This window comes from Leopardus geoffroyi, chromosome D1 (assembly GCF_018350155.1).
Source record: "Leopardus geoffroyi isolate Oge1 chromosome D1, O.geoffroyi_Oge1_pat1.0, whole genome shotgun sequence".
Lineage (NCBI taxonomy): Eukaryota > Metazoa > Chordata > Mammalia > Carnivora > Felidae > Leopardus > Leopardus geoffroyi.
The window spans coordinates 98,213,958-98,229,747 of NC_059329.1; the positions used below are offsets into that span (position 1 = coordinate 98,213,958).

General features: G+C 51.1%; 1 protein-coding gene across 3 annotated transcripts; it reads left to right on the top strand.

Annotated features, from left to right (window-relative positions):
* Positions 1–225: 225 nt before the first annotated feature.
* SLC35C1 (solute carrier family 35 member C1) lies at positions 226–8,092 on the top strand. Of its 3 annotated transcripts, none has more exons than XM_045485075.1 (3): positions 226–311; positions 1,953–2,479; positions 5,767–8,092. In XM_045485075.1, the coding sequence occupies exons 1-3, from the start codon at positions 280–282 to the stop codon at positions 6,324–6,326; spliced, it is 1,119 nt and encodes a 372-aa protein (XP_045341031.1). In that variant the 5' UTR covers positions 226–279; the 3' UTR covers positions 6,327–8,092. The 3 variants fall into 3 exon arrangements, with proteins under 3 accessions (XP_045341031.1, XP_045341032.1, XP_045341033.1); XM_045485076.1 differs by lacking the exon at positions 226–311 and adding an exon at positions 433–612; XM_045485077.1 differs by lacking the exon at positions 226–311 and adding an exon at positions 605–709.
* Positions 8,093–15,790: the final 7,698 nt, after the last annotated feature.

Sequence of the window (15,790 nt, forward strand, 5' to 3'; positions counted from 1 at the left end):
CCCTTCTTCTTTTTTTTTTTTTTTTTTTTTACAACAAAGAACTCAGAAGTGAGACGCCAACCACTGGCGTCCAGAGTGGTGCCAGAGCACAAACCACGGAGAAGTCGGCCCTCCAGGCTGCCTGATGAGAGACAGACGCGGGCTGGTGATTGACTGCCCAGGCCCGGTCCCTGGGAGAGAACGGATTAACCCCCCCGCCGCTCACTACCGGCAGGAAGAATCGGGGCTGTTCTCAAACGCACTTCTGTTAGCTCCGGAGGGGTGCGCGGTGGGTCAGGGATGAAGCCGGGTCCCCGGACATGCAGGAGGCGGTAACTGGAGCGAAGGATCCCGGGCGGGCCGGGGCGGGGTACCAGGGCCGGGGTGGCCTTGGAAACAGAAAGATGCTTGCTCCCACGAGGGGCGGGACAACCCAGGGCCAAGGTCAGGCTGGGTCCCGGGTGGCTTGCCGCCGCCTCCGGGCTCCACGTGGGGAGCGGGCCAGCGAGGTTGGCTTGGCATCCACGCCCGGGGCTGGGAGCAGGAAGTAGTCTTCCGTGGGCGCGGCCCTAGGCGCGGTGCTGCAGGTGCGGCGCTAGGTAGCTCGGGCGGACGGCCAGTGCAAAGGAGGAGGTGAGCGCGGGGTCGCCACCGAGGCCCCGGGGCTAGAGCTAGCGGCTGGGCCTGGCTTGAGGAGGAGGCGTTTTGGAAGGGGGAAGGAGCCCGAGGGGTGAGCGTGGTTGTTGCCTGGAGGCTCGGATCCAGCTGTGCCCAAATGAGGGTGGGGGGCAGATCGCGAGGGTTGATTGAAATCCAGACGGGATAGTGTGGTCTCGGGCCTCAGGGAGCGTCGCGGATCGTCTCCGGCTTGGAAGAGGGATGGGGGAGCTGGAAATGGGGGAGATAGGAAGGGACTGCACCATGGGAGAGTGAGGTGGGGCCAGCAGAGGGAGGGAGGGCTCGTAGGGGGTCTCTGGACGCCAAGGGATGCGGGGCGCCGCCAAGGCTCTGGGGCTGCTGTCGGGCCCGGGATGAGGGGCGCAGAGGACGTACGGAGTCGGGGACAGTTAGCTTCTCGACAAGACAGAGCTGGGCAGGGGTGGGAGGGGGGGGCTTGCAAAAAGGAGGCCGAGGCTCAAGCACCTATAGGAACCTTCCGCGGGGGCCGATTCCCGCCCCACCCCCCGCCCCACTATCCCCGGGTGGGGAGCGCGCCTGAGCGGATAGGAGGCGGGGACACAGACGCAAGCCTGACTCGGAAGGATGTTTCTGGCCGGCTGTGGCTTTAAGGGTGACGCCGGGCGTGCGGGCCCTTTAAGGAGGGGTCGGGGGCGTGTCAGGAAATGAGTCCTGGGCCCGCCTCGCGGGGGAGAACGGCCTCGGCTGTCCGGAGGCACCGGGGCTGAACGGCAGCCTATGCGCCGAAAGGCCGCGCGCCGCGGGCTTGGGCTGGCCCGGCCTCCTCCCGCGCCCTTTGGGCCCCCGCCGCGAGCACCTCTGAGCTTCCCTGCACCCCTCTTTCCAAACCCCTCGCCCGCCTTCCCTCCGTTCATCTTACTGCACGCCTCCCCTTTCCCCCTGCGAACCCTTTTCGCCCACGCCTCCCTGTCCCGGCGTCTCTTCCCCGCGCTGTCCTCCGCCCTTCAGCACCTTCGCCCTGCCTTCCTCCCCCTCCCCCTCTCCTTCCTTTCCTCTCCCCTGCCTTCTTCCTGAGACCCATCCCTACAAGGCCTCTTCTGTCCGACCTTAGCCTGTCCCTCACCCCTTCCCTGTGTCTTGTCTCATGAGCCACCTCAGAGTGGGGGCAGATTGTGAGGCTCCCCCCACAGCAGAACCTCTCGGTGGAGAGGCCTCTAGGCCATCCCCCATGTGACAGTTGAGGGCTGCGGCTTGCAGAAAGCAGACCGGGGCTGATTGCCCTGTACTCCAGTTCTGGCTGTAGAGTGACCCACTTCCTCTGCTACCATGAACAGGGCCCCTTTGAAGCGGTCCAGGATCCTGCACATGGCACTGATGGGGGCTTCCGACCCCTCCGGAGAGGCAGAGGCCAGCAAGGAGAAGCCCTTTCTGCTGCGGGCGTTGCAGATCACGCTGGTGGTGTCTCTCTACTGGGTCACCTCCATCTCCATGGTGTTCCTGAACAAGTACCTGCTGGACAGCCCCTCCCTACAGCTGGACACCCCCATCTTCGTCACCTTCTACCAGTGCCTGGTGACCACGCTGCTGTGCAAGAGCCTCAGCATACTGGCGGCCTGCTGCCCCGGTGCCATGGACTTTCCCACCCTGCGCCTGGACCTCAGGGTGACCCGCAGCGTCCTGCCCCTGTCCGTCGTCTTCATCGGCATGATCACCTTCAATAACCTCTGTCTCAAGTACGTCGGCGTGGCCTTCTACAACGTGGGCCGCTCACTCACCACTGTCTTCAACGTGCTGCTGTCCTTCTTGCTGCTCAAGCAAACCACCTCCTTCTATGCCTTGCTCACCTGCGGCATCATCATCGGTGAGTGGCCAGCCAGGGCCACGGGGGTGGGGGGTGGGGGGTGGGGCGCAGGGACCCAAACCCCAAAGATCAACCCTGCCAGGCATCGTTGGATTTTATCTGTCCCAGCTCCCTTGGGGAAGAGCCTGGGGCCCAGAGACAGTAAGCTCCCCGAGGTCACCCAGCAAGTCAGGGGCCCCACCCAGGGCCCCTCAAAACAAGATGGGATTAGATCTACCTTTCACAGAGGGGAAAAAACCAAGGTACAGAGAAGGTAAATAATTTGTTGAAAATCACACAGCTAATAAGTGGCAGAGGTGGGATCTGATCTCAAGCAGTCTGGCTCCCTCTGCTTGACCACTGTATTGCTTCTCAAGAGCTCAAGTGTCCTGACTCTCCATCCAGTGCTATTTCTAGAGAATGCATCTTGTAATAAATATACCATCACCCTCTGACCTTGTAGGCTCCTAGTGATGGCTAAGACAGTGGCAAGAAATAAGCTTTGAGAGGTCTTAGCTGTCTTCCCATGCTTGACCCTTAGAAAATAAGAATTATTGATGGGTACATTGTGCCAAGCATTCACATTTAGCATCTCCTTTGTTCCCCAGAGGTCCCCTGGGAGGTAGCATCACCTTGATCAGCTCCATAAAAACCAGGAAACTGAAGCTCAGAGAGGTTAAGTGACTTGCCCCGGGCCACACAGCTAGGAAGTCGCCAAGCTGGGGCACAAACCCAGATTGGCCAGACTCTCGGGGTTATGCTTTTAACCCCCCTGCTCTCCTCTTGTCGCCTAGAGATTATAGCTGCACTGTCCAACACAGTAGCCACCAACCACGTGTCTATTTCCATTTCCATTCATTCAGATTCAATGACATTTTAAAAATTCAGTTCCTCAGTTGCAGGTGTTAACAACCCCATTCTGTAGCCACATGTGACCAGTGGCTACTATATTGGACAGCGCAGATGATAGAACATTTCCATCATCACAGAAGGGGTGTTTGCAGCACTCTGGGTAAGAGTGCACCCACTTCTGTCAGAATCCTCGCAGGGCTCTGTCATCCAGGAATGTGGTCTTTCTTTGAACCTGTTCAGGTTTTTCCTGGGGCTGTAAAGTTCATGTTGGTTGACCTACCTATTCTTCGCTGGTGTCTCCGAGTCCCAGGCCCAGTCTCACTGGTTGCAGGGGAGGGGCCCATCCCATGCCACCTGCCCTAGAAAATGTTACTCTCATTGAGCAACTGCTGGATATAGGACTGCTCAGTCCAGGCCCAAGATGGGAGACGGGAGAAGGCCAAGGTTAGAGGAAAAGGAGCTGCTGAGACCCCTGGTGGATTTTCAGCTGCCCCCTCGCCCCACCCCACCTCACCGCTGCCCAGAGCTGATGCAGAGTCCCAGGCCTCACTTAGCCAAACGCCTCAGGGGTCTCCACTTCAGCCTCACTGGACCCTATGAAGCGGGGAGGGGGAGCAGGGAGAGGGGAGCCTCCTGATGCGAGAATTTGCACGAAGAAAGGTGAAGTCGGTGAAGTCGCTAGGGAAACTGGGCCCAAGTCCTAAAAGTAATCAAAGTAGCTGATAGTGTGATAGCGTCAGAGAAGGTGCCTTCACTGGCCACACTGATGGGGCAGGGGCCCAGGCCCCCTCTCTGCTTCGCTTCCCCTTAAGATGGGTCTCAGGTGACTATTCCGGGGCCCTTCCTCCTTTCCCAGTATTGGGTGTGAGTTCCCTCTAGGGCGTGGAGCCTTGGGGTGGGGGTCCCTTCTGGACTTGGAAGGTCACGAGCCAGAGGACTGGGGGCGCTCTGGCTAATCCTTCACACCCTCAGAGCAGGTCTACAGATACCTGTTTGCAAAGGCCCTGCCAAGACCCAGAATGTGCCTGCAACATAGGAGGGGCCTTATCTCCTTCAACCCTCAAAGCCACCTCCAGAACAACCTGTGTTCATGCATTCTTTCAGGCAGCCAACACATATGAACGGATGGCCAGGCACGTGCCAGAGACTGTGCCAAACTTTGGGGATACAAATTCGGCCAAAGGGGACCGGGCTCCTGGGCTCCCGGAGGGCATGGTGATGATGCAGGGCAGTAAGTGAGTTATGCCGCAGGAGTGAGGCTGCGATTGGGGTAATAGAAGGTGCTACAGGAACCCTGGTGGGGGTGGGGAGGGAAGCAAAGTTGGAAATGGGGTAATCTAAGCAGGCGTGCCGGAAGAAGTGCTGGATGGGTATAAGGAAGGGGTGAGGAGACAGTGTTCTAGGCAGAGGAAAGTACCTGTGTGTTTCTTCATGCTCGGGCCATCGGGGGCCTTGCCCAAGTTAAGTGAGTCTGGAATGTTTCCTGAAGGTAGTAGGTGAGGAGGGGCTTTAAGCCAGGACAGGACCTGAGCAGATCTATCCGTACTTTAGGAAGATCATTCCAGTTGCAAGGTGGAGGGTAGTGTGGTTGGAGTTAGGGGGTCGAGAAAGTGACCCAGGTCTCTATAGATGAAGGAAATGGGAGCTCAGAAAAGTTAAGTCACCTTTCCTCAGGCCATGCAGCCTCTAAATGGCAGAACCCAATTGGAGCCCAAATCTCTCTGACACCAAAACTTCTCCTACTCCCCCATGTTACCAGATGCTGTCGTACGAGGTACAGCACGTGTAAGATTCAGCCCCTGCCTCCTGGGAAGGTGGGGTGTAGCCTAAGAGATGGGACAGTCCCCATGGGCAGGTGACAGGCAAGGGGTCTTGCAGGGACCATGGAGGCTCTGTGAGCAGGAGGTGACACAAGATGAGGGTGTCAGAAAGAGTGACTGTCCCAAAAGACCTCAGGCCACAAGTGATTCTCACTCATTATAGGCTCCCCTTTTACAGACAAGGAAGCCAAGGCTCTGAGACCTTAAATCACTTGCCCAAGGTCACCTTAACCACTAAGCACTCAGCCCTTTGGAGCTCATTTCCAGCACTACTTTCCAGATGCCCCAGGCCAACACAGTCGCCCTGGTTATGGGTGCTCACAGCATGCTGCACTGTTTTATGGCCCTCATTACAATTGTAATTAAAGAAATAACTGCGAAATGAATCGTCTTAACGTCGTTCTCCTCTGCTAGAATGTAAGCTCCCGAGAAAGCATTCATGTCCTGGGCCACTTCCCCAGCCTTTGTATGGTGCCTTGCATCTAATAGAGAGTTTGGACATATTTATTGCGGAGAGGGCCGGGAGGACGGGACAGTGAGGGCAGCATTACGGTCTGTGACCTTCGGTGGCAAAACTCTCTGTCCTTCTTCCTCCCCGTCCTCATCCTCTTTGCCCCTCTCCTCTCTCCACCGCAGGTGGCTTCTGGCTTGGTGTGGACCAGGAGGGGGCAGAGGGCACCCTGTCTTGGACAGGCACCCTCTTTGGCGTGCTCGCCAGCCTCTGTGTCTCGCTCAACGCCATCTACACCAAGAAGGTGCTCCCGGCCGTGGATGGCAGCATCTGGCGTCTGACCTTCTACAACAACGTCAATGCCTGCGTCCTCTTCCTGCCCTTGTTCCTGCTGCTCGGGGAGCTTCAGGCCCTCCGTGACTTTTCCCAGCTGGGCAGCGCCCACTTCTGGGGCATGATGACCCTGGGCGGCCTGTTCGGCTTTGCCATCGGCTACGTGACGGGACTACAGATCAAGTTCACCAGCCCCCTGACCCATAACGTGTCCGGCACCACCAAAGCCTGTGCCCAGACGGTGCTGGCTGTGCTCTACTACGAGGAGACCAAGAGCTTCCTCTGGTGGACAAGCAACATGATGGTGCTGGGGGGCTCCTTTGCCTACACCTGGGTCAGGGGCTGGGAGATGAAGAAGATTCAGGAGGAACCCAGCCCCAAAGAGGACGAGAAGAGCAGCATGGGGGTGTGAGCTCCTGCAGGGACCCGGGGATGGCCCAGTGGGGGAGAATGCCCAGGGCAGCTCTCTGGACCCTGAGAGGTAGTCTGGAGGGGGTATTGTTTACAAACCTGCTCACAATCGGGTGGTTGAAATAGAGCCAGTGTGTTAAAGTGATGTCAGAAAGTTGCCAAACCTATCTCGACCGCCTTTCCTGTTTCTGAGTTTTGTCCTCCCCTAGGGAGGCAGGACCCCCTGGGAACAGCCAATGAGTTTCTCTGGAAGAGCACTCGCTTTCGGGGAGTAGGAGAAGGGCAGCACCCCATCCTGTCCCCCTTCCGGGGCCTTCTACCTCCACATGACCTTTGAGGTTGGGGACGGGCCACAACTTTGAGGGACAGTAGTAAGTCTTCACTTATACTCAGGGGAGATGGGGGTATGACCCCACCACAGGCCAAATGAAGGGGTTTGGGAAACCTCACATCTCTGGGTCCCAGGACAGGCAGCGAAGCTTTGACCCCGCAAATCAGCCTCCCTCCGGAGGAAAGTGTGGGCTGGGCTGAGGGGCGACACAGACAAGCGTCCCCTCTTGGTCTTCTGCGCGAAGACCACCAGTCCCCAGGGAAGGGCACGAAAGATCATTTGCACCCAAGCCTGGCCCTGGAATCCCCAAGGACTGCTGGGAATTGGCCTGGGAATGGGGCACATCGTGGGAAAGTGCCCTTTTCCCACCATCTGCACCCTACGCTCCCAGCTTTTGGACATGGGGGAGCCACACAGCTTTTACAGGTTAAGCAGGGTCATTAACACCCTCCCCCGGTCCCTGACACTCAGAAGCTCATTCCTCCCCTCCTGAGGAGCCGCTAGCCCTCTGGTTTCCCAGCACCTGACTCAGGTAAGACCTCCCGGAGGTACAGCCAGGTCACCCTCCTAACTCTGGCTTCCCAGAGCGTCATCCCCAAGAGGACTGGTAGAGCCAGGGTCCTGGCTCAGAACCTTCTCCCTCAGCGGTGCTGTGCCTTCCCCTGAGCCAGATCCCTGCCTGGGTGTTGGAACCTGACTCTGATGAAGGTGATAAAGTAACAATTACGTTTCTTCCCTGAGGTTAGGGCTGAAAGAACCTTCTCTTCCCCTTACCAACGCCCTGCCCCCACACCCACCCCCACCCCCGTGGGCTTAGGACGGCCTTCACAAACCCTGTCTCTTCGGCTGTGCATTCTGCCCCACCCATCTCCTTGGGATAATTCCTCCTGTTTTGTCCCCGTAAGGAAAGGTTGGGGAGAGTGGGTCTTCTCATCCGCAGTGGTTTCTAATGAAGTTAGTCTGGCCTGATGCTCTGAACTGTGTGTGAGTTCATTAAAAATGGGAATAAGACGTTGTAGTGGAACCCCTGACAATTGGGGTTCTTTTCTTTCTTGCAAGGCTAGTGCCTGACTAAACTTTGATTGCAGAAGCATCCACTTCAGAGATCGCCGGACACACAACCAGGCTGCCTCCCCATCTGAGACCCCTTCATTTTAAAGACCTTGATTGATTTCAGTAACCGATCACTTGGGCCACTTCTTTTCTTCTCTTCCTACACTTTAAATTTCCACTCCTCTGTTTTGAATTCACCAATAAAGAGTGAGCCTGCAAACCCTGACCCCAATGAAAGCAGATCCCCAGGCCTGTGTGTGCTCTCATTCTCTCTCTCTCCCTCCCTCTCCGGTCTCCCCCCACCACCCCCACATCGCTGTGTGGCCCCAGGTGTGCTGTGTAATTTCCAGATCCTGTAAGTAATAAACCTTTATTTTTTCAAAGTTTCCTGATGGTTATTGCTGAAGGGTGTCTTGCAATCGTTAAGAACCACAAGGACCGTCCGCATTGCTTATCGACAGGCCAGGACCAGCACCAAACAAATCAGTGTAGTTGGCAGAATTGCATGATGGTCCTTACAGTTAACCAAGGGGAATGCCCTTATTACCTGCGACTTGCTTACGAACCACCTAAGTCAGGTGGGTGACACCATCTGGAAAAGGAACACAGCTTGCTGGGGGTCTGTCGCACTGCTCTGTGCTTTTGCATATGGCCTCTGTGGTATGTTGCCTGAGGGATCCCACCCAAAAGCTCACATCTGCTGTGATTATCCAATGATCTCCCCAGAGCAACATGATCAAGACCATATGGTCTAATGAGACAATTAGACCACTAATTACAAAGGCCTTCATTGACTATTCATGTGCATAAGGGTCCTCAAGGCCAAGGAGAGCTAAGGAGGGTAGATTGGGTAGCTAGGCTATTGTCATACCCAAGGAGTGGCTTTGGGCTACACAGTAGGAAAACATTCCTGCAGGTGAGGAGGACTGGTGACCACTAAGTCTGTGGGTCACGCGTGGACTGCGAGCTGTAACCCAGAAGAGTGCGACAGCCTTGCAACCAGAAATCAATGGCACCACCGGAGGGAAAATGCAATTGACGCCTATGGTGTCTATGTCACCAGTTCACTCAACTCTGTCACTCTTCATCCCCTGATCTGTTGGGATATTCTGGGTCCAATCCCCAGTGTGATGTTACTAAAAACAATAATGGACCGATAAATGATCTCAACATCTGGTTCCAGTGCCTCCTAAGAGCCCTGAGGAGGTACCCCAGCTCCTTGACAAATGCAGAACTTCATGGATGCTAGATATTCTATTCTCTTCAGTGCCATGTGAGCCAGCAAGCAAGACTTCCATTGGGCTCCTGAGGCCTGAGGGCTTTTCCCAAAGACCTGGTGTGTATTGTGCCAGTGGAGGCAGATCTTAATCCTGGAGAGGTCTCTTGGGACACCCTGGAAAGGAAAGTGGCCACCTACAAAAAGGGTTCATTGTGACACCAACCAAAATTTTCCGGCAACGACAAGTAAGGTCAAGGTCATAGGAGAAAAACAAGAAGCAGAAACTGAGATCAAAAGCTATACCTTAACTGAAATTCAAACCTTTATGTTAAAGATTTTATGCAAAAGGAGAGAGGGGAACTGATTGGTCCTGTGGGTTTTCTGATTTGTTTGGAATAGGCACCGAACTGTGACTCATAGCAGTCAAAATATGTCAACTGGCTGATGTCTCTAAAAACCCAAAAGTCCATAGCTTTTTTCAAGAGCCATCTTGGCTGTATGTTTGTTTCTTCTGCGACACCAGAGATCCTGAGCCCCCTCAGCTTTCCCCTGAACTGGGCAGGGCTAAAAGCATGCCTAGTGAGGTGTCGCCACCACCAAGGGGAGAGCTGGAAGGGTTATCGGGGCCCCTAGTGAGGAGGAAGAGAGAATGGGAAGGCAAAGGCCCCTAAAGCTACCCATTTTTGGCCCAGGACCCTCTTCTCACTTAGATATTGATGGCCTGGTGTCAGGCTCATCCTTCTATCACACTAATCCCTGTTAAGGCTCCCAATGCGTGGAAAATTTGAGATGATGCCCATCTCCTGCCACACAAAACTGGCATGATCCAATGGGTTTATCATTTCCATGACCGCAATGGCCCAAATGACTCCCTCTTCCATTTCCAACCCTAAAGAGGCCCTATTTGACCTTGAGTCCATAGAGGTTTTTAGTTTAATATTTACCCATCCATTTTGAGAGAGAGAGAGAGAGAGAGAGAGAATCCCAAGCAGACTCAACACTGTCAGCATAGAGACTGATATGGAGCTCGAACTTATGTGAGAACATGACCTGAGCCAAAATCAAGAGTTGGATGCTCAATCAACTGAGCCACCCAGGTGCCCAAGATGTATTTTTTTTTATTTTTATGTATTTACTTTGAAAGAGAGAGAGAGAGAGAGAGAGAGAGAGAAAGGGGGAGGAGCAGAGAGAGAGGGAGAGAGAGAATCCCAAGCAGGCTCCAGGCTGAGCAGGGCTCAATCCCACCAGCATGAGACCATGACCTGAGCTGAAATCAGGAGTTGCTTAACCGACTGAGCCACCCAGGTGCCCCCAGAGAATTATTTTTACAGGGTGCTCCCCTAATTATAGGGAAGCACTGCTACTCTTTACTGGGACTGTGGTAACCATCCAAAGATGCAAAATCTCTTAGAAGAAAACTTACCTTCTCTCTCTGTCCCTTGAAGTAAATCTTACCATGCCTTTGACATGTAAACACAAATCTTAAATATCCTCTCCACAAATATTAGTAAAAAGCTTTAGCCCTCTGAGCAGGTGAACACTTACTCCAACTGCCAAACAAAATCTGGATCCAAGAGGCTCTTTTATAAATTCGTGAGTTTTGCTTTATTATACTCACCTCAATGATTAAAAATTTAAAACACGTGCTATAAGGTCTCTGTGTCTATAGATCTATATATGTTGTAAATGTGAGATATATTTCTACCTCTATTGGTATTGCTAAAATTAATTTGTAAAGGGATCTATTCGGTTGGCTAAAAAACAAGTGTTTATATGAATTAGGGATTCTGAAAACTCTCAGAAATATAAGAGAAATTAACCCAAATGTTTCTCAAGTTCTTGTGATCTAGGATAATATTTGGTAAATAAAACCTAGTTCAAGTTTTTTTACTTAATTAAAACAGATATGTCTTGAGAGTTATCAGCATTAAATACAATATTTTTATTCTCACTAGGTTTACTAAAGGTCCAATAAGTTCAGGTTATCTCTTGCAAAACTTGCAAGAAAAGTAGCTTGGGATGATGTCTGACTTTGTCTAGTATCTAATGAAGTTTTTTATGGATTGTGTAAACATAATTGTTGGAAGAAAGATTTTGATAGATGTAAGTGGGATACGAGGTTTTAGGTTAACTTTCCAGCAATAATCATGTATTACAGTATGTTTACTAAAAAATAGTTGCCCAAATCTTCGGTGGCTTTTATCCTTAGAATTTTGCTAAGTTAAATTAAATGATGGGAATTCATTTAAAGTCTAGATCATTTCCAAACAAGATAAAATACTGAAACATTAATCATTAATTCCTAACCAACCCTAAGTTTACCTACTTTTGGCTTGTTATTCCAGAGGCACTGAAGATATTTGAGTCTGTTGGTAAACCTGTCTTGTGCCACATTGAAAAACTGTTGTGAGGAAATGTTGGTTTCTAGACATTATGAAATGTATTCACAAAATTGCCATCTAAAGAACGCTGGTGTAACAATTGACAATGAAAACCTTCTTAGTTTTCCTTGGACATTAAAGCTACTAAGGGTTAAGAATTCTAATTAATATTTGTAATTCAAGCTACTAGAAATAATAGGAGAAACTTCAGGAAGAGGAAGAAGTGTTTTTGGCTAAGAGACAGTATGAAATAGGGAGACGCATTTTTGTTAAGAGAAAAGAAAGTAAATTTGTCCTAAAGTAAAACTGTTTATTTCTGGAGGAGGAAGAGAAAAATAAAGGACAAAATGGTACAAAAAACTTGGGGAGAGATGGGGCACCTGGGTGGCTCAGTCTGTTGGGCATCGGACTCTTGATTTTGGCCCAGGTCATGATCTCACGGTTCGTGAGTTCAAGCCCCACGTTGGGCTCTGCGCTGACAGCGCAGAGCCTGCTTGGGATTCTCTCTCTCCCTCTCCTGCCCCTTCCCGAACAAACAGGGGAAGGGCAGAGAGAGACACACAATCTGAAGCAGGCTCCAGGCTCTGTGCTGTTAGCACAGAATCCACAAACCGTGAGATCATGACCTGAGCAGAAGTCGGAACCAACTGAGCTACCCAGGCGCCCCAAGGGAGAGAGAGAATCTTACCCTATATAGTCAAGTTGGCTGAAATTGAATGAATTTATCACAAGGATTATAAAATTGAGATTCAAAATCAGCAGCATACCTATGTAAAACTAAAACTCAGTTTTCCTTCATCTGTTTTTTTTTAGTGTTTATTTTTGAGAGAGTGAGTGGGGGAGGGGCAGAGAGCCTGGGAAAGAGGATCCAAAGTGGGCTCTGGGCTGACAACCGTAACGGAGCCTGATGTGGGGCTTGGGAGATCACGACCTTGAGTGGAAGTCAGCTGCTCAACTGACCTAGCCACCCAGGTGCCCCTCCTTCATCGGTTAAAGCGACAAAGTTTTCTTGACCTGCTCCTGGTAAGAGGTTATAAAAATTTTTTCCTTTACCTTTTAAGCCATCTGTCTAGAAAGCTAAGATTTTCTGTCTTATCAAAATAATTTCCTGTACTTCATGTCCTCTTTATCAACAGGTCCTTGGTTACTCGGGAAAACTGAGTCCTCTTAATATTAAAAGAGCTGAGTTTGGGGTGCCTGGGTGGCTCAGTCAGGTAAGCACCCGACTTCCACTTAGGTCATGATCTCAGGCTCGTGGGTTTGAGCCCCACGTCGGGCTCTTTGCTGACAGCTCAGAGCCTGGAGCCCGCTTCGGATTCTGTGTCTCCCTCTCTCTTTACTCCTCCTCTGCTCATGTTCTGTCTCTGTCTCTGTCTCTCTCTCTCTCTCTTTCTCTCAAAAACACACAAACGTTATAAAAGAGTCAAGTTTCACTCACAAATGTATAACCTTCCATACTTGCCTTTAAAATCTTTTATTGTCACTTTGGTTAAATAAATAACCAAGGATTGTTTCATAATAACCTGTGATCCCATTTAGGCAAGTGTACAAAGTATTTTTATATTTTAGGCAAACTTTCCCAAATCAAATTCTATACGAAGTCTTTCCGGCCTGGAATGCAATGGTCAACCTAAACGTGACCCTATCAATTTCTAAGCCACCGCCAGGTTCCTTAAACAGAAGGGACACGGTGATTTCCGCATCCTTTGTATGATCAAAAAATTAAGACATTCTTAGTATTACTTGTACTTTCTTAGACAAAAATCAAGGGAAATTTTACTTTAACTTTTACCCCAGATTTTGCAGCGCACATTAAAAGGTTCACGGCCTCTGGCTTCGTCTCAAGTATCAAACTAATTCACAAGTTAAAAAAAAGTTTTCAGGGGAACCCCAACTCTCGGCACAAATTGAACAGCCCGCCTCACTGTACAACATCCCACACACGCATGCACAAAGTGTGTGTAGATGGGCTTGGAGGCACACGCGGCCACAGACCCCGACCTGGATGCAGATGAAGCCCAGGCAAGTCTTCCAGTGTCCCACCCACCACCCCCACCACCCCCAGCTCATCTCTATGGTATTTATTTATTTTTTTTTTTTCAACGTTTATTTTTTATTTTTGGGACAGAGAGAGACAGAGCATGAACGGGGGAGGGGCAGAGAGAGAGGGAGACACAGGATCGGAAACAGGCTCCAGGCTCTGAGCCATCAGCCCAGAGCCTGACGCGGGGCTCGAACTCACGGAACGCGAGATCGTGACCTGGCTGAAGTCGGACGCTTAACCGACTGCGCCACCCAGGCGCCCCATCATCTCTATGGTATTTAAAGGGAACGGAACAGCCTCCAGGAATGTGTCCCCTGCAAGAAGGCAGGGGACACGCCAGCATCCCAGACCCCAGACTGTCCCCCTTCCTTCTCATCCCTCTCTGAAGACAGGGATGTTGAAGTTGGACTTCCCAGGAAAACACTGGCAGGTGAAGTTGGAAAATTGAGCAACGGTGAGCTGGCCCGATGCTTCCGGGCCTCGCTGTTCCCATCCGAGATCCGGGATACCCCTGTCCTTCCTGCCCCACAACATGGTGGTGAATGACTGCTCAGCATAGTCCCGGGAATACGGTGAGTTATCACTCTTATTACATAAGATTCAATCAAGTGAATGGGAAGATCTGACTGGCTTTATTAAATGATTCACGAATCGGAGCCGGGGCACCTGGGTGACTCAGTCAGTTAAGTGTCCAACTCGTGAGTTTGGCTCAGGTCATGATCTCACGGTTCTTGGGTTGGAGCCCCACATCAGGCTCTGTGCTGACAGTGCAGAGCCTGCTTGGGATTCTCTCTCTCCCTCTCTCTCTCTCTCTCTCTCTGCCCCTCCCTCAGTCGCATGCTCGCTTGCCTCTCTCTCTCTCTCAAAGTAAAGAAACTCAAAAAATAAAAAATAAATAAATTTTAAAAAATGATTCGTGAATCAGGCAGCACACCATCTAGCAAGTAGAGAGGCACTCCAAGGAGCTGTATTTTGTGGACTTGATTTATATGTTAAGAAATCCCAGGTGGGGGGATTGGGCAGAATAGGTGAAGTTTTTATAGGGAAGTTTTTAGAGATGGAGGGTGGGGCAAGAAGGTTATTAGCAAAGGAAAAGGATTATTCCAGAGGAAGCTGTTTGCTAAGGGGAAAGCAAAGTGTCCTATCGTGCAGATAACCTTTCTTCTTTGGGATCTGGAGAGGACCCAGAGACTAATTGGCACTAACAGAAAGAACAATTTCCTGACTGACTGGTTAAGGCTACATTTCCGTGGTGGGGGGCGGGGGGGGGGGAGGCCAGGGCGGGGGGGGGGGGGAACGCAGTTAGATTGGGACACCGTTTAGGGCCTGTGGTTTTCTTTTTTTAACACTATTATCAACATCAACAGACGACCGTCTCCTTTATTGAGTGCTAACTCTGCCCCACACACTAGGGAGACAAGCAGTGGAAAAGACACCATAAACAATCAGATACATGCAGTGCAGTAAGAACGATGAAGAATACAAAAAAAAAAAAAAAAAGTCAAAATGGAGAATAGCAGAAGGGAAGCTTCTAGATAGAATAGTCAGAGAAGGCCTCCGATGAGTACACCTTTGAACCTCAGACCCAAGTGATAGGAAGGAGCCGGCCACAGGAAAAGTTGGGGAAATGGTGCTCAGACAGAGCTTATGGACCTTGCAAACCACCTGAGGAGGGAAAAGAGCTGGGCGCAGTCAAGGACCCGAGTGAAGGCCAAGGTGACAGGAGCAGAGTTGGGTAACCCAGCTTCTTATTCCCACTGGGTTCCTCCTCACAGGGGAAGACATAATCCCAGAAATAGGAAACGGGGTAGAGACAGATTTAACAACTTCCTGACATTAGTTGGAAACCGGGTTCCTTTTGGTTCCACTCACCAAGGGGAGGAGTAGAGAGAGGAGTCAGAGGCCAAGTTCCAGCCAGGGAGCATTATACTGACCACAGCGAGGTTAGATTTATTCTCAGTGCGGTAGTCAGCCACTGAGGGGCGCCATGACTTGATTTATATCTTAAGAAATCCCGGGTGGGGGGATGGGTGAAATAGGTGAAGGAGATTAAGAGTACACTTACCATGATGAGCACTGAGTAGTATATAGAGTTGTTGAATCACTATATTGTACCCCTGAAACTAATATAACACTGTATGTTAACTATACCAGAGTTAAAATTAAAAATATTAAAATACTAGATAGATGATTAGATAGATAGATAGATAGATAGATAGATAGATAGATGGATGGATAGATAGATAGGACTTAGAAAATATCCCTCTGGCTGTTGTGAGAATGGATGGGCACGAAAGGTGAGGGTGGCCAGCCAGGAGGCTGTAATGGTGGCCAGACAAGAAATGACAATGGCTTAGATCATGGTGGCTGTAGAGATGGCGAGAGAATGCGTTTCAGAGGTAGAGCCAATAGACTTTCAGAGGGATTGGATATGATG